This window comes from Stegostoma tigrinum, chromosome 3 (genome assembly GCF_030684315.1).
Source record: "Stegostoma tigrinum isolate sSteTig4 chromosome 3, sSteTig4.hap1, whole genome shotgun sequence".
NCBI classification, from domain to species: domain Eukaryota; kingdom Metazoa; phylum Chordata; class Chondrichthyes; order Orectolobiformes; family Stegostomatidae; genus Stegostoma; species Stegostoma tigrinum.
The window spans coordinates 57,030,858-57,047,988 of record NC_081356.1 but is presented as its reverse complement, the minus strand read 5'-3'; the positions used below and the strand labels follow the sequence as shown (position 1 = coordinate 57,047,988).

Below are 17,131 nucleotides of genomic sequence, written 5' to 3'. Positions count from 1 at the left end.
TCTATTCTTCCCAACTATTTTTGTACATCCACAAATTGGGCTGTAATACATTCACTTGCCTCATCAAGTTACTAATATTTGTTGTAAATAATTGTGGCCCCAGCACTAACCCCTGTGGCACATCACTAATTTATTTGATTTGATTTTATTGTTGTCACACGAACCCCAATACAGAGAAATGTATTGTTTTGTGTGCCACCAGAGAAATCATAATATAAGATACATCGGGATAATAGAACAGAATGCTGACTATATGTAGTGTTACAGAAACATAGAAGGTCAACTGAAATATATGAGAGGGCCGTTCATAAGTCTGACAACAGCAGGGAAGAAGCTGTTTGTAAATCTCCTCGTAAAGGTTTTCAAATTTTTGTATATTCTGGGCGAAGGGTGAAAGCGAGCATAACGGGGGTGGGTGGGGTTTTTGATTACATTGACTGTTTTCCTGAGGCAGCGAGAACTGTGGACGAAGTCAATGGAAAGAAGAGTGGTTGGACTGAACTGTATCCACAACTCTCTGTTAAGTTCTTGTAGTCTCAGTCAGTGCAGTTGCTATACCAACCTGTGATACATCTGGCTAGGATGCTTTCTATGGTGCATGTATGAAATTTTATAAGAGTCACAGAATGGAATAGAATATCCTTTATATCATTGTGGACATGCCAAATTTCCTTAGCCTTCTGAGGAAGTAAAGGCATTGGTATATTTTATTGACTGTAGCATCGACATGAATGAACCAGGATAGATCTTACTTAAAGGCAGTCATGCTAAAAATGTCCCCTTATCCCATCCTCTATCTTCTGTTACTGAGTCAATCCTCTATCCATGCTAATATATTACTTCCAACACCATGGGTAGTTATTTTGTTCAGCACCTGCTCTGTGGAACCTTATCAAATGCCTTCTGAAAATCCAATGCTTCCCTTTATCCATTCTGTTTACTACATATTCACATAATTCTTGTAAATTTGTCAGGCATCATTTCACCTTCATGAAGCCACATTGACTCTACTTGATCATGTTATGCAGTTTGGAATGCTCTGCTTTAACACCCACTTTGTGACAGACGCTAACATTTCTCAATAACAGATACTAATCTAACTGGTTTCTTGTTACCCGTATTTTGTTTCCTTCCTTTCCAAATAAAGGTATTACATTGGCAGTTTTCCAAACCTCTGGGACTTTTCCAGAATTTTAAGCATTCCTAAAAGACTACCGTTTAATTTGAATATAACCAATCCAATAAAGATATAAGTGTTACTAGCATCAGATGCGGTAATTTAGAAGACAAAATAAAAATCAATTGCATTAAAACTACATGGGCAATTTTCCTACCCAACATCCAAAAGGTGACAAATTTTAGTAAAAGGAGGCAGGAAAAATGGATTAAGAATAGTAAAAGCTTGTAGAAGCGGTACATAATAGATGTGAGGTTTTCAAAATAATACCAAAGAAGACTGTTAAGGCCTGCAGTGAGTCTGGCCTTTGCAAGGGATTTCAACAAGGTCGCGGCTATGGATTTAAGGGTGAGAGATAATGAAAACAAGATGTAACATTTAGTCAGTCAACAATAATACATAGTAAATGTAAGAAATGATTCTAGATAAGGTAAAAGAAAATTAGACAGGGACTATACTTGGGCCACTAACAAAATTCCACACATGCTTGTGGAGAATTTGCTAATGGTGAGCTTAGCGCTGTGTACTAAACTGAACACAATCAATATTAATTAACTGCAAAAAGACCTTTAAGCAAGAGACGGTGTGTGAAAAAAACACTTAGCAATAGAGACTAAATGTTCCATAGAAATTTGGCAGACCAGCAAAAGTGGAGGGTTCTAGGATAGGTTACCAGCAAGGATGAAAGAACAATAGATATACAGCATGAGAAACCAGATGGTTCACATATACTTTTCAAGACTGCTGGACATGGATTGTAAATGTGCAATTCGTAAGCGTTGCAGGAAATAATGAAGAGTCAGACACTTCTCATGACTACATGTTACAGAACTGCAGGGGTGACTGTTGCAATTGACAACTTGTCAGAAGGTAGACAGCTAAATTTTGATAATCAAAATAAGGTCTTCAGTGCCAGAGAGCTACTACCAAATGTGGGTACTAACATCAAGTATTTACCAAAAGAGCTAGTCAGTGCAAAGATAGAACAGACGTAAGTATGCCAGGAAAAGATATTGGAAAATATAACAAGTAGTTGAATGTTCATGATGTGAGCAGGAGGTGAGGTCCATGAATTGGGAACACAAAGCACAAAACTGGAAGGCAAAAAAATGTCGTCTAATGCTCAAATAGTACCCCCAGAGAGAATGTCCCTAGAAAAAGATTACAAAACATGGAGAAGAATCAATTTAATAGGAGAGAAGGATAAAACAGAGATAGTCCATAGAAAATAGCGGGCAATGAAGAGGGCATAGCTTAACAAGGTTAAGGAATATCGTCAGGAACAAAATCAGACATGACCAGGAAGTATTAGCGGCTATGAACAAATTAGAAAACAAATTAATTAAAGTTTGTAGACATGCTCACCGAGCCAGTGGGTGTGGGTGCAAATGTTTTGTCACCCTGCTCGGTAACATCATTAGCGTGCCTCCGATAAAGTGTCAGCGTTCTGTCTCGCTTGTTATTTATTTATATGCCTCAGTTTGCTGGGATGGTTGATATTACTTCCAGTTCTGTTTCTCAGTGGTTTGTACACAGGGTGTATTCCAACGTGTTTGTTGATGGAGTTCCAGTTGGAATGCCAGTCTCCAGGAATTCCCTGGTGTGTTTCTGTTTGCAATCATGGTTGTGTGTCCCAGCTGAACTCATGTCCCTCATTGTCCATGTGTAGTGAGATAAGTGAGAATTGATCGTGTCTCTTGGTGGCTTGTTGGTGCTCATGTATCTGTATAGTGAATTTGCTTCCATTTGGTCTATATAGTGTTTCTCACAGTCTTTTGCACGGCGTTTTGTGTATTACACCAGTTTTGCTGGTTTTGAGTATGGGATCCTTTATGTTAGTCAGTGAGTGCCGTAGCGTGGTTGTTAGTTTGTGGGCTACTCTGATACTGAGGGGTCTGAGTAGTCTTGTGGTCATCTCTGAAATGTCCTTGATGTATAAGGTGCTAAGTAATTCTGATTGTGTCGTGTGTTCCTGTTGTGGTCCATCCTAGAGGTAACAGTGGGTTGTGCTTTTCAGGTATCCATTCCTTTTGAAGACTCTGTATAGGTGCTCCTGTTCTGCTTTCCATTGTTCCGCGGTTGCTGCAATATGTTGTGGCTCATTTAAACAGTGTCCAGAGAAGCTCTGTTTGTGGACGTTGGGGTGGCTGCTAGTGTAATTCAGTATCTGGTTCCTATATGTGGTCTTTCTACATACTCTAGTCCGGAGCTCCCCGTTGTTTTTGCATTCTACCATTATGTCCAGAAGGGTAGTTGGTTGTCGTTATCTTCTTTCGTGAATTTTAACCCGGTGAGGATGTTGTTGGTGTGTCAGTGGGCTTCTCCTAGTTTTGTGTCATCTACATATTGGACCCAAAGTTTGGGTCGTATATTGGCTAGCGCTATTCATTCTAACCTCTGCCTTATTGCTTCTGCAATCAGTCCTGATATTGAGCATCCCATTGGTGTTCCGTTGATTTATTTGTATATGCCGTCGTTGAAGGCAAAGTGAGTTATGAGGCACAGATCTAGTCATGTCATAGTGGTGTCCTTATTGATGCTGTTGGTGTCCGGGGTTGCCTGCTTACTTGATTCATCCTTCAGTGTGGCAATGGTTTCTTTGGCTAGGTCAATGTTTATGAACGTAAATAGCGCTGTTATGTTAAAGGGTGTCATCATCACCTTGTCTATCCTGATGTCCTTGATCTGTTGAGGAATTCATGGGAATGAGTGGATGGAGTGGGTAGTGTTATCCACCAAGTATTTCAATTTCTGTTGTAGTTCTTTGGCAAATCTATATGTTGCTGTTCCTGGTAGTGAGGCATTGGGTCTGAGGTGGACCCCTGCTTTGTGTTACTTGCGCTATCTGTAGAATCGGGGTGTGTTGGATCCCTCTAGCTTCAGTTGTTAGTAATCTGTCTTGCTGATTTCTTCGGATTTCTGTAATTTCTTCAAGGTCATTGTGATCCGGTTTCCTAACTGTGATTTCAGGCCTACCACCATCAGTTGGTAGGTATTGGTATCTGCTAGTAGTGCATTAACTTTCTCCATGTATTGGGTTCTATTGAGGATTACTGTCATGTGTCCTTTGTCTGCTGGTTAGATTACAATGTGCCAGTCTTTTTCCGAGTCTTTCCAGGGCTTTCCTCTCTTGTGTTGAATGTGTTCCACTTTCCTTTTTTGCTCAGTGTTGGGTCTATTGTCTGTCTGATGGTCTGTTGGACTTCCTCTGTGAGTCTGTTGCTCTTCCATATCGATTCAAGCACAGCCAGGAAGTCGGCCTTATTGGCATCTCTGTAGTTATAATTCAGTCCGCGGCACTCGGATGATTTTCTCAGTGTTCGTAAGTGGTTTGTCCAAGATATTTTTAATCCATGAACCTGTGTTGTCCGCATCATTGATATGGGTGATTTTGGATAGTTTTCCTTGAAGCGCTATTCTTTTCTTTGTTTTGGTCTTTTGCTGTTATATGCTGATAGCTTGTTCCAGTGTGGATGTCCATTCCTGCTCAGATGCATTTGAGTACAGAGCTTTTTGACATGCAGTTTCCCACTCGCATTTGTGGAGGCAGCTGTGGGCATCGTTGATCATGACCTTCATCATTCTGTGGCCGTTCTGTTCATCTATCCTCTTAACAATCCACAGGCACATCAACCAAGGTACTCAAATCAGGCATCTCCCGCTCCGACCCACTGTCTCACTATCAGGTACGCCAACGTATAGGCTAGGCAAAGAACTATAACAGAAACTGAAATATTTAGTTGACAACGCTACCCACTCAATCCACTCATCCCAAGAATTCCTCAATATCATCAAGCATGCCAGAATAGAAGAGGATGAGATAACAATATCCTTCAATGTAACAGCACAATTTACATGCATAAACATCCAGCTGGCCAAAGAGACAATTGCCACACTGCTGGACAAATCAGGAAGGCAGGCACCCCACGACACTGCCAGCGTCAACAAGGACAGCACCCTGAAACTGCTGGATCTGTGGCCTACAACCCACTTCACCTTTAATGACTGGTGTACTCAAACAAATCAACAAAACACCAACAGAATTCCCAATACCAGAACCAACTGCAGAAGCAGTAATGCAAAGGCTAGAATGAACAGTGCTCCCCAATTTACAACCCAAACTCTGAGTCCGCCTTCATGATTATCAAACACACAAGACTAGAAGAAACCCACTGCCACATAAACAACATCCTCGCCAGAATAAAATTCACAAAAGAAGAGGAGCGCAATAACCAACTACCCTTCCTAAACATAAAAGTAGAACGCAAGAACAGCAGGGAACTCCAGACTATCGTACACAGAAAGACCACACATGCAGACTAGATACTTAATTACATCAGCAACCACCCCAATACCCATAAACTGAGCTGCATCTGGATATTATTCAAAAAGGCCACAACACACTGCAGCAACCCGGAATTGCGCAAAGCAGAACAGGAGCACTTATACAGAGATTTTAAAAGGAATGGATACCCCAAAAGCACAATCCACTGTTATCTCCACGACTGACCACAACAAGGAGGCAGAGCATGGCCAGACACTAGTCATCCTGCTATATATCAGAGATGACCCCAAGACTCCTCAGATCCCTAGGTATCAGCATAGCCCATAAACCAACAACCATTGACGAACATAAAGGATCCCAGACCCACAACCAATAAAACTAATATAACATACAAAATGCCATGCACAGACTGTGAAAAACATTATACAGACCAAACTGGAAGAAAAGTAACAATAACGATACACAAACACCAAGAGACATGACCAATTCAAGCTGGTCTCAATATACATGGACAAAGGAGGACACAAATTCAACTGGTACAATACATCCATAATGGCACAAGCCAAACAGAGACATGCCAGGGAATTCTTGGAGGCCTGGCATTCATTCAGAATTCCATCAAGATTCACATTGAACTGGACCAAATACACAAACCACTGAAAAACAGAACTGGAAGTAATGCCAATCACCCCAGCAAACCTAGGCATATAAATAACAAGTGGGACAGAATACCAACCCCACACTGAAGGCACACTGATGATGTTACCTGTCAGGGTGACAAAACGTCTGTAAGCCAAACACACTGGCTCAACAAGCAAGCCTACAACCAGCTACAAATCTTTGCAAAAATTTCTAAACCCTTCCTATTCATATACCCATCCAGATGCCTCTTAAACATTGTACCAGCCTCCATCACTTCCTCTGGCAACTCATTCCACACAGACACACACAGACCACTGTGTGAAAATGTTGTCCCTCTGTGAGATATTATATTATGATTCCCTTTACCAACTCACTCCCAGGCGAGATAACAAAGTGTGGAGCTGGATGAACACAGCAGGCCAAGCAGCATTGTGCTCCTAAGATGCTGCTTGGCCTGCTGTGTTCATCCAGTTCCACACTTTGTTATCTCGGATTCTACAGCATCTGCAGTTCCCATTATCTCTGATCACTCACAGGCGCTCTATTTTTACTCTACCACATTTCCACCCATCCATTCATTCATAAAGTTGCATTTTTGTACTACATTTTACTCTTACAAGATGAACCAAATTAGACATTCCTTCCTAGGCTGCCAACCCATTGCCATTACTTTACATCTTTCAATTCTTACCAGTCCCATATTGCAAACAGCGTTTGGACCTGCTTCTCCATCAAAGGATACCCCTGAATAAGTATTAATACAGTAACCTACTCAGAGTAATGCCATCCCCCACCATCACGTTTCCATAATTCACTTGAAACTATGGAAAGATTATAATATTAATTAGCTCTTAGTAACCATCTCTCCAGACCTGAATAGGCTGTAGGATATCAAACAGTTTCTTCTACCAGCATGTCCCTACTTTCTGGAGCTGAAGGAACACAGCAGGCCAGGCAGCATCAGAGGTGCAGGAAAGCTGACATTTTGGATCTGGACACTTCTTCAGAAATAAGGGATGGGAAGGGGGCTCTAAAATAAAGATAGAGGGGTGTGATAGAAGGTGGATAGTGGACCAGATGGGTGGGAGAGAAGACGGACAGGCTAAGGAGGTGAGGATGGAGGTGAGGATAAAGCTAGTAAAGGCGAGTGTAGGTTGGAAGTTGGGGCGGGGGTTGGTCCTTGTGTCACAGCAATGCCACCCGAAAACTGGAGGCACCTCTTAGTCTGCCTTGGAACCCTACCACCTTGTTATCTCAGACTCCAGCATTGGCAGTTCCTACTATCTCTATCCCTACTGTCTTGCTACTTTTTATCTCTTTGAAATTTCTTTATACACTACATATTTCTATCACACTGTAATTCTTATTTTTAATTATTTAGAGCTACCAACTTCTACTAACATACGGATTTATGCTTTTTAAATACAAATTAGATATGGCCACCACCCACTTTAAGAAACTTAGTATCAAACAGCACTTCTGTGAAACTGCATGAATGAACGTGAGAGAACTGTCAAAACCAGTAGTAGGAAATGAAATCACATGACCCAGCTGCAGGAGATCAGTTTAATATCCTCTATACTTTTATTTAGAAAATGTATAAATTCTCACTTATTTAGGTCATATAAATTTTTTTTAACCAACATTACTAGCTTTAAAGACAAAAGGGCAAACACCTATTAATTATGCAAACTCAGACCAGGCAGACATTCTAATCCCAGAGTTAATAGGAACTGCAGATGCTGGAGAATCCAAGATAATAAAATGTGAGGCTGGATGAACACAGCAGGCCAAGCAGCATCTCAGGAGCACAAAAGCTGACATTTCGGGCCTAGACCCTTCATCAGAGAGGGGGATGGGGTGAGAGTTCTGGAATAAATAGGGAGAGAGGGGGAGGCGGACCGAAGATGGAGAGAAAAGAAGATAGGTGGAGAGAGTATAGGTGGGGAGGTAGGGAGGGGATAGGTTAGTCCAGGGAAGACGGACAGGTCAAGGAGGTGGGATGAGGTTAGTAGGTAGATGGGGGTGCGGCTTGGGGTGGGAGGAAGGGATGGGTGAGAGGAAGAACAGGTTATGGAGGCAGAGACAGGTTGGACTGGTTTTGGGATGCAGTGGGTGGAGGGGAAGAGCTGGGCTGGTTGTGTGGTGCAGTGGGGGGAGGGGACGAACTGGGCTGGTTTAGGGATGCAGTTGGGGAAGGGGAGATTTTGAAACTGGTGAAGTCCACATTGATACCATTAGGCTGCAGGGTTCCCAAGCGGAATATGGGTTGCTGTTCCTGCAACCTTCGGGTGGCATCATTGTGGCAGTGCAGGAGGCCCATGATGGACATGTCATCTAAAGAATGGGAGGGAGAGTGGAAATGGTTTGCGACTGGGAGGTGCAGTTGTTTGTTGCGAACTGAGCGGAGGTGTTCTGCAAAGTGGTCTCCAAGCCTCCGCTTGGTTTCCCCAATGTAGAGGAAGCCACACCGGGTACAGTGGATGCAGTATACCACATTGGCAGATTCTAATCCCATCAGAAGTAATAGCCAGCGTTTAGCAAGTGCTTAAACCATCTCCTGCTTCCCTAGGACAGATGTCACATAAACTTGTGTTCAAATGATAGAACTATGTGACACGATAGTGCTAAAATTTTAATGTATGTAAAAACAGTGTATAAAAGAGGCTACTGTTAAACTGTACTTTGGAATCTATCACCGTTTCAAACTGTGCCACTGCAGATGCTCAATACAGAGGCTATTTTTGCCACCCACTAATCTTGGTCACGATTGAAAACAAAGCCACTGGTCCCTTTTAGATCCTTCTACTCTCACATCAAACCTGTGCCCTCTAGTTTTGGACTCCACCACCCTGAAGAAAAGACCTTGTCTATTTACCCTATCCATGCCTCTCAAGATTTTATAAACCTCCAAGGTCACCACTCAGCCTTCAACGCTCCAGAGAAAACAGCATCTCCTTATAGATCAAACCCTCCAACCCTGGCAACGTCCTTGTAAATCTTTTCTGAACCCTTTCAAGTTTCACAGCATCCTAAGGCAGAGAGACCAGATTGCACCGAGTATTCCAACAGTTGTTAGATTTGAGTATGACAACAGAAAACCTCAAAGTGAAGATATTGTTTGGATGAACGAAATATTGAAAAAAATTTAAAATTGAAAATTGTATATTAAAATTTCTGTCATTGGGTGATACTCGGAACATAAAACTTGTTACTTTTAGTGATGCATTATACCCAAAACTCTGAAGTACAGAGTTAGTAGGAACTGCCGATGCTGGAGTCTGAGATAACAAGGCATGGAGCTGGAGGAATGCAGCACGCCAGGCAGCATCAGAGGAGCACGAAAGCGGACGTTTCAGGTCTGGACCCTCCTTCAGAAAAGGGTCTGAAGAAAGGTCCAGACCCGAAACGTCAGCTTCCTTGCTCTTCTGACGCTGCCTGACCTGCTGCATTCCTCCAGCTCCACATGTTGTTAGCTGAAGTACATAGGGTTTTTGTTTGGAAGAGGGAGGTAAATGCTGTGTCTTAGGAAGTTAAAAATACCACAACAAGAATTAAATGAACCTACTGGCAAAAACTTTTCTTGTTGAGGCAGCATGTGGCATTTTTCTTAGCAAAAGCTTTGGACAAATTTTAAAAACAGACTGAGCAACAATACCCTGAAGTCACTATTGGATAACATAACATTCGACAAAATTCATGTTTGTCAAAAGACTTTGGATCACAAATGCATTTTTGAAACAGGTACTGAAGAATAGAGATATCTCCAAATTGAAATGGGTGGGTGGGGGGACAGTGGGTAGAGTGTTCAGCCATCTGATAGCTTTACAAAAAGGTGCAAGCGCTAGGAAAATATTAGAAGTACTGGGAAAAAGGACATTTGGAACTAAAAAAAGATAACTGTGAATATATATTTGTAGTTGGTAGGTTTGTTTCTTGTGATTACACAGTCATTGAGGTTTACAGCATGGAAACAGGCTCATCAGCCCAACTTGCGCATGCCGCCCAGTTTTCACAATTTAAACTAGTTCCATTTGCCTGCGTTTGGTCCATATCTATCCCATCCATGTACCTCCCTAAATGTTTCTTAAGGGACAAAACTGCATTCTGTTCCACCACTACCACTGACAGCCAGTTTCAGACATTCATCACCTACTGTGTGGAAAAAACTGTCCCTTTGGAGTCTTTTGTATCTTTCCCTTCTCACCTTAAGTGTACGCCCTCCAGTTTTGGACTTGCCTACCATGGGGAAAAGCTGTTGGCTATCCACAATATCTATGAATCTCATGATTTTATATACCTTTCTAAGGTCACCCCTCAGAATCCTATGCTCTCCTACATGTAGTTGATGTGGTTCTATGATTATCCTTTTATTGTCTTTCTAGCTGGTACATTTTGAGCATCTAGGAAGTGCTTTTACAGTAAGTTTGATCAGGTGGCTGTTGTTTTTCAGGCGAGAAGTAGTCATATTTTCCTTACTACAAACAGTCATTTGTTAGATTCTATGTACTGATTTATTTAACATAAAGAAAAAATGTTCTTATCAAGTAGGGTCTGACCGTGACTTCCAAGACCTAATGGAACTAGGGAACTGGTGACAGTTCTATATTAGTCAAGAAATAATTGGGACAAATAATTGGGTGAAATAATCATGATTGGCTTGGTCTCCACCTGTCCACTCACCAACCTCTCCCTCCTCCACTACTCCATTAACTCGCCTCCAACCCTGTCTTCAGCACAAATAGCACTTTTTCCTACTTGTTGTCGGTTCTGATGAAGAGTCAGCAGTTAACTCTGCTTCCTCATAACAGATCCTCTCAGACCAGCTAAATTTCTCCATCAATTTCTGTTTTATTTCAGATCTCCAACATCTGCAGTTCTTTGTTTTATTATAGAAAAGTATATGACTGGGCTCGATCTAACCACCATTGTAACCCCAATATAAAAGGTATTAACAATCCCAGGTTTTTTTTCCTGTTTTAGTCCACTTCTGGAGCTTGGGGCAGCAGAGTGATTCAGTGATTAGCACTCCTGTCTCACATCACCAGGGACCCGAATTCACTTCCATCCTCCGGCAACTCTCCGTGTAGAATTTGCACATTCTCCCCTCATCTGTGTAGGTTTCCTCTGTGTGCTCTGGTTTACTCCCACAGTCTAAAGATTTGCAAGTTAGGTGGATTGGCCATGGTAAATTGCTCATAGTGTCCATGGATGTGTTGGTTAGGTGGTTTAGCCAAGGGAAACACAGGGTTACAGGAGTAGGGTAGTAGGGTGGGATGCTGTTCGGGGTGGGGTGTCAGCATGGATTTGATGAGTTAAATGGCCTGTTTTCACACTACAGGGATTCTAATAATTTGATGATTCAGTTCACAATCAAAACTACAGGACAATAAGAATATAATGTCTTTTCATCATCACGATGCTTTGATAGTAAGATTTTACTATGTCTCATTATTGAAGTTTGGCTAATAACATTGTGAAGTTGGTTGCAAAACCAAAATGCTGGAGAAACTCAGCAGGTCTAGCAGCACCTGTAAAGAGAAAAACCAAATACCATTTTAGTCAGGTGACCTGGCAAAACCGTTGTTAGCTCTACGAAATTAACCTTTTCTAGTTCAGAATATCTTTACTTGATTTTTCTGACCAAAATTAAGCAGCCTTCTGCCACAATTCATCTTTGCAGAATTACAGGAAATGCTCTTACAGTGTATCAACCACAAAGAACTTGGTAAATCTGATATTAGTATGTAAAATGATTTAACTCCATTCAAAGCGATATTCTAGTGATAAACTAGACATCACCTCTCCAAGCAATCACACTTTATAAAGGGCTAATTTATAATATTCAGTATTTGAAAAATATGATTTATAACTAAGCAAGGACAAGAGTTTAAAGACAAAAAAGCATTGTTTACAATATAACATCTTAAATCACAATGAGAAATCTTTGAAACAATCAGTTTCCTTCTGTGAACTTGCCTCCAGTTCACAAAGAGTTTTTGAAGAAAAACAACTTTGCCTGAAGATCTTTGTAAACTTACCATCTGCTACAACAAATGGATTCCAACACAGTCTGCCCAGTAATTGACCAATCAGTGGGAATGATTTTAATACTGAAGTTGTGCTCTGTAACGAGAGGTGGCACATATTACTATTTATGCAAGACAAACATTAGTCATTGCAAAGAATTGTACCATACTAATGTGAAAATATCAAGAAACTGCTTCTGGTTGAATTTTATTTTTCTATAAAAAAAGGTAATTGCTGATGACTGTACATAAACAAACAATAGAAGCTGAACCCATATGATGCACATATCAGTATTGTATTTCCAAGTTGATATTATCCCCAATAAACACATACAATGCAACTATTAAGCACAAACAATCTTTGTGAAACATAACCATGACAGACAGAACTTCAAGCAGAGAAGGATAGAATTGATAAATATCAAAGAAGAATATCAAAGAAGCCTCAGGGAAATAATGACCATAATATGATTTCACATGATGCTCAAATGTGATATAGTTCATTCTGAAACTAGGCGCTAACAAGGGAAATTATGAAGGTATGAGGGGCACATTGTCTATGGTGGATTAGAAAATACACTACAAGTTTTGATATTAGATAGGCAATGGCTAGTATTTAAATAAACAATGCATGGTATGACAGAGATATACACTGATGTAACGCACAGACACACAAACTACAAAGGTGAGTCAACTGTGAGATATTAAATACATTTAAAACTGCATTATATCAGTGTTTATAAGGATTCAGAAAAATGGTAGGCCTGAGGATTGAGAACAATTTAGAACTTAACAAAGGATAGCCAAAAAGCTTATAATGGAAGAGAAAACAGAGTATGATTACAAGCTAGTGAGAAACACAAGGACAAACTGTAATAGGTTTTCAATTTGTGAAAAGAAAAAGATTAGATAGTACGAACGTGAGCTGATTATAGGTGGACACAGAAGAATTTATAGTTGAGAACAGAGAAACGGAGGAGAAGCTAAATACTCACTTTGCATTTGTCTTTATAGAAGATGACACAGAGCCGCTTAGAAATACAAAGAAACAGACTGATGTAACTCAGGAAACCATGTGCATGTGCGTGATCTTGTATGTTTTTTCATCTTTGGTTAGTAGGTAATAAAATGTCTCTCTTTCACTCGAGAAAGCTTTGTAATTGGCTCCTTCAATTAAAACATCATACTAGTCAAAATTAAGTGTGATAGCTGCATGCTATAAAGAAATAAAAATATCCATTGCAACTGGATGTGAGTTTGCTCGCTGAGCTGTAAGGTTAGTTTTCAGACATTTCGTCACCATTCTAGGTAACATCATCAGTAAGCCTCCGGTGAAGAGCTGGTGTTATGTCCTGCATTCTACACCCCAAAGGCAGAATGTGAAAAAAGTCTGAGCAACCTGGACTATGGTGAGATGTGGGGAAGAATCCAACAAGAGGTCCAGTTCTTTCTGCCAAATTGGACAATTTCACACTTTCCCACATTGTAATCCATTTGCCAGATCTTTACCCACTCAATGTTCTTTTCGCTACTCACTTTCCTATCTACCTTTGGACAATGGTAGAATACCAGGTTGTTAGGGTGCCAGGTGGTGTGGAGTAAATGCCAGCTTGAGGAGGGGGTGCCAGGGCGCAAGATCACAGGGTGGCAGGTAAGTGTTTAGCTTAGATTTGAGTCCAGCTGAGATTGGGGAGGGTTTGGTTCTGGCAAGGGGAGGGGTCAGACTAAGTCCAGTCCTGTGAGGTGATTGGACTCGATGGTCGGAACAAGTAAATTTGACAGCAATATTGCTGCCTCTCTATATTTCCTAAAATTAAAAAGCAATCACAGTACATTTGACTATCCAGGGACTCTAAATTTCATATTCTTCTCATCTCGTGTAAAAAGAGGTCAGCTTTATTGCTCTTGTTAAATTGAAATACAACAAAAATATTACAGTGTCCAATAACTGAACTATAGAATTAAAAAGCTACTTTTCTGCTACGCACTTTAAATTTTATCAGCATTATAACTGCTATAAATGCGAGGTCTTGCACTTTGGAAAAAAGAACACAAGCATGGACTATTTTCTAAACGGTCAGAAAATTCGGAAAGCAGAAGTACAAAGGGATCTGGGAGTGTTGGTCTAGGAGTCTCTAAAGGTTAACTTGCAGGTAGAGTCCGTGATTAAGAAAGCAAATGTAATGTTGTCATTTATCTCAAGAGGGTTGGAATATAAAAGCAGTGTTGTGCTTCTGAGACTTTATAAAGCTCTAGTTAGGCCCCATTTAGAATACTGTGTCCAACTTTGGGCCCCACACCTCAGTAAGGGCATACTGGCGCTGGAGCGTGTCCAGCGGAGATTCACACAGATGATCCCAGGAATGCTAGGTTTAACGTACGATGAACGCCTCAGGATCCTGGGATTGTATTCATAACAGTTTAGAAGGTTGAGGGGAGATCTAATAGAAACTTACAAGATAATGTATGGCTTAGAAAGGGTGGACGCTGGGAAGTTGTTTCCGTTAGGCGGGGAGACTAGGACCCATGGGCACAGCCTTAGACTTAGAGGGGATAAATTTAAAATGGAAATGAAGAGACATTTCTTCAGCCAGAGTGGTGGGCCTGTGGAATTCATTGCCACTGAGCGCAGTGGAGGCTGGGATGTTAAATGTCTTCAAGGCGGAGATTGGTAAATTCTTGATCTCACAAGGAATCGGGGCAATGGGGAGGGTGCAGGGAAGTGGAATTGAAATGCCCATCAGCCATGATTTAAATGGCGGAGTGGACTCGATGGGCCAAATGGCCTTACTTCCACTCCTATGTCTTATGGTCTTATGGCTAACAGATATATCTACAATAAAACAATGGGCTTGTGGGTGTGGTGAGGTGTAGAAATAGGACAGTTACATTACTGTCTTGCAAGATTCTTGATCAGTAGGGGAATCGAGTGCTTTGGGGAAGACACAGGAAAGGGGACAGGAGGAATGTTGGATCAGCCTTGATCCAACCAAAAGGCAGAGCAGGTTTGGAGGGGCATATCAGCCTGCTCCAGTTCCTATTTCTTAAGTTCCTATTTCTTCAAAGATCTATTTAGTCTTACACAACACCAGAATATACCTTAAAATGAGCAGAAATTCTTTTTGCACTATGAACATCCACGGTAAACAGGAGATAGCATACAGCATAATGTTAAAGGAAATGGCATCACAAATGCCAAGTAAAGTGGGAAACCAATGAGCTAGAACAAAAATGGCTGTAATTGTGAGAATAAATAGTTTTCTTTGAACTAAACGAAACAAAGAAAGATTTGCAAGTATTACAAACACTAATGGTAGAGGGCTTCATGTGATCTATTAAGTGTAAGAGAATGGCTCAGGGAGATAAGTGAGGGAGCTCCAGAAAAATAAACATTTGCGTTTATATTGTTCTTTTAAGTATTTTGAAGGGTGATCATTATATAATATTGAAGATACGCAGCTAATTTATGCACAGCAAGGTCCCACGAATGGCAATACGAAAATGGCTAAACAATCAGTCTAATAATATCAGTCGGGGAATAACTGTTGGCCACAGAGATTAGGGGATTAATGGTTAAAAAAAGACATTTAGTGAAAAAAAGAGCACTTGTATTGCACTTTTTGTGACCACTGACTGCTCAAAGTACTTCACAGCTAATAAAATACCTTCTAAAAAAAGCTAGTTATTTTTGTCATAAAGAAAATATGACAGCCAATTACATACCACAAACAAACAACAATTTGATTCATGACCAAATAACTTGCATTTGTGATGCTAATTAAGGATTAAATATTGGCCGCATATGTCACCGCTGCTTCACTACTGCTGTTTCAAAATCCTGGAACTCCCTCCCTAAGGACAGTGGGGGAGTCAACCTGCAACACATGGACTTCAGTAGTTCAACAAGGTTGCTCACCACCACCTTTGTAACGGCAAGCAGGCAAGGGCAATAAATGATGGCCCTGCCAACAATGCACATAACCTATGAGTTAATTTTAAAAAAAGGATTTTGGGGACGACTCTGCTGCTCTTCTTCAAAATAACAAAATTAGATATTTGGTTTCTCAACCAACAAGCAGATAGAGCCCAGTTTTAACACTGCATCCAAAGATACATATCCAATAGTGAAGCATTCCCTCGGCACTACAATAGAACGCCAGAAAGAATTTTTGGGCTCAGGACTAGAGGATGCTGGGAAAAATCGTTTCATCCACCAAAACTGAAAAGGGGGATCAGAGATATAGGCTTGGCTGCTCATGAGGCAGGTTTCCAGACTGCGTGAGTAGGGCCTGGAGAGAGAGAGTCATTGCAAAGAAGTTCTGGAGAGGGATGCGTTAGTTTTTAAAAATCGAGGTTTGTCCTGAACAGCTCCTTGACACAATACAACGTGCTCTATGGTCTGTTCCCCAGGACGCAGTTCGAGACAAACATCAATTGTGCCTGGGCAGGATAACCAATTTGGTGAAAGACACTCTTGGTCTGCCCAACATTCATTGGTTTTCCAGTGCAAAGAGTGTTTCATACTGCCATATTCCACGTTCCAGGATGATGTGCTGATGAGAGATGCATGAAAGCTCAGGGCAGCTGCTGCCAGGTGCAATGGAGAAAGATTCTCCCACTGTCTAAAGTCTTTGGGCCAAATTATAATGGGGTTCATTTAGTTATCAGACCCTCGTGGTGCCTCAAATGTATGTTAATGTAGTCCTGTAGAAGTAAGAAATGACTTGGGCTTTTTTATAATTGAGGGAATGCCAAATTTCAATGTTTGATTGGTCTTCAGATTCCATAGGCTGTACACATTATTTTAATTATATATTTGTATATACAAATGATATAAGATAAAGAATTATTTTTGACAATAACAAAACCTCACTTTTTGTAGTTGTAGTCTGCTAGTGATAGAAATTGTAAAGACTCGAATTTGGTACTAGTGAGTACAGTTGTGAAATCAGTCCTGAATTATTGTCTGTAGATGACACAGTTTGAACTGGCGGAACT

General features: G+C 40.8%; 1 protein-coding gene across 4 annotated transcripts in view; it reads right to left on the bottom strand.

Annotated features, from left to right (window-relative positions):
• Nucleotides 1-17,131, bottom strand: part of fancc (FA complementation group C) — a 175,910-nt gene that overhangs the window by 117,478 nt on the left and 41,301 nt on the right. For all 4 annotated transcript variants that reach the window (XM_048528327.2, XM_048528328.2, XM_048528329.2 and 1 more), the window contains one exon: nt 12,146-12,230. In XM_048528327.2, coding sequence (XP_048384284.1) covers nt 12,146-12,230 — 85 coding nt within the window. The remainder of the gene's footprint in view (nt 1-12,145; nt 12,231-17,131) is intronic.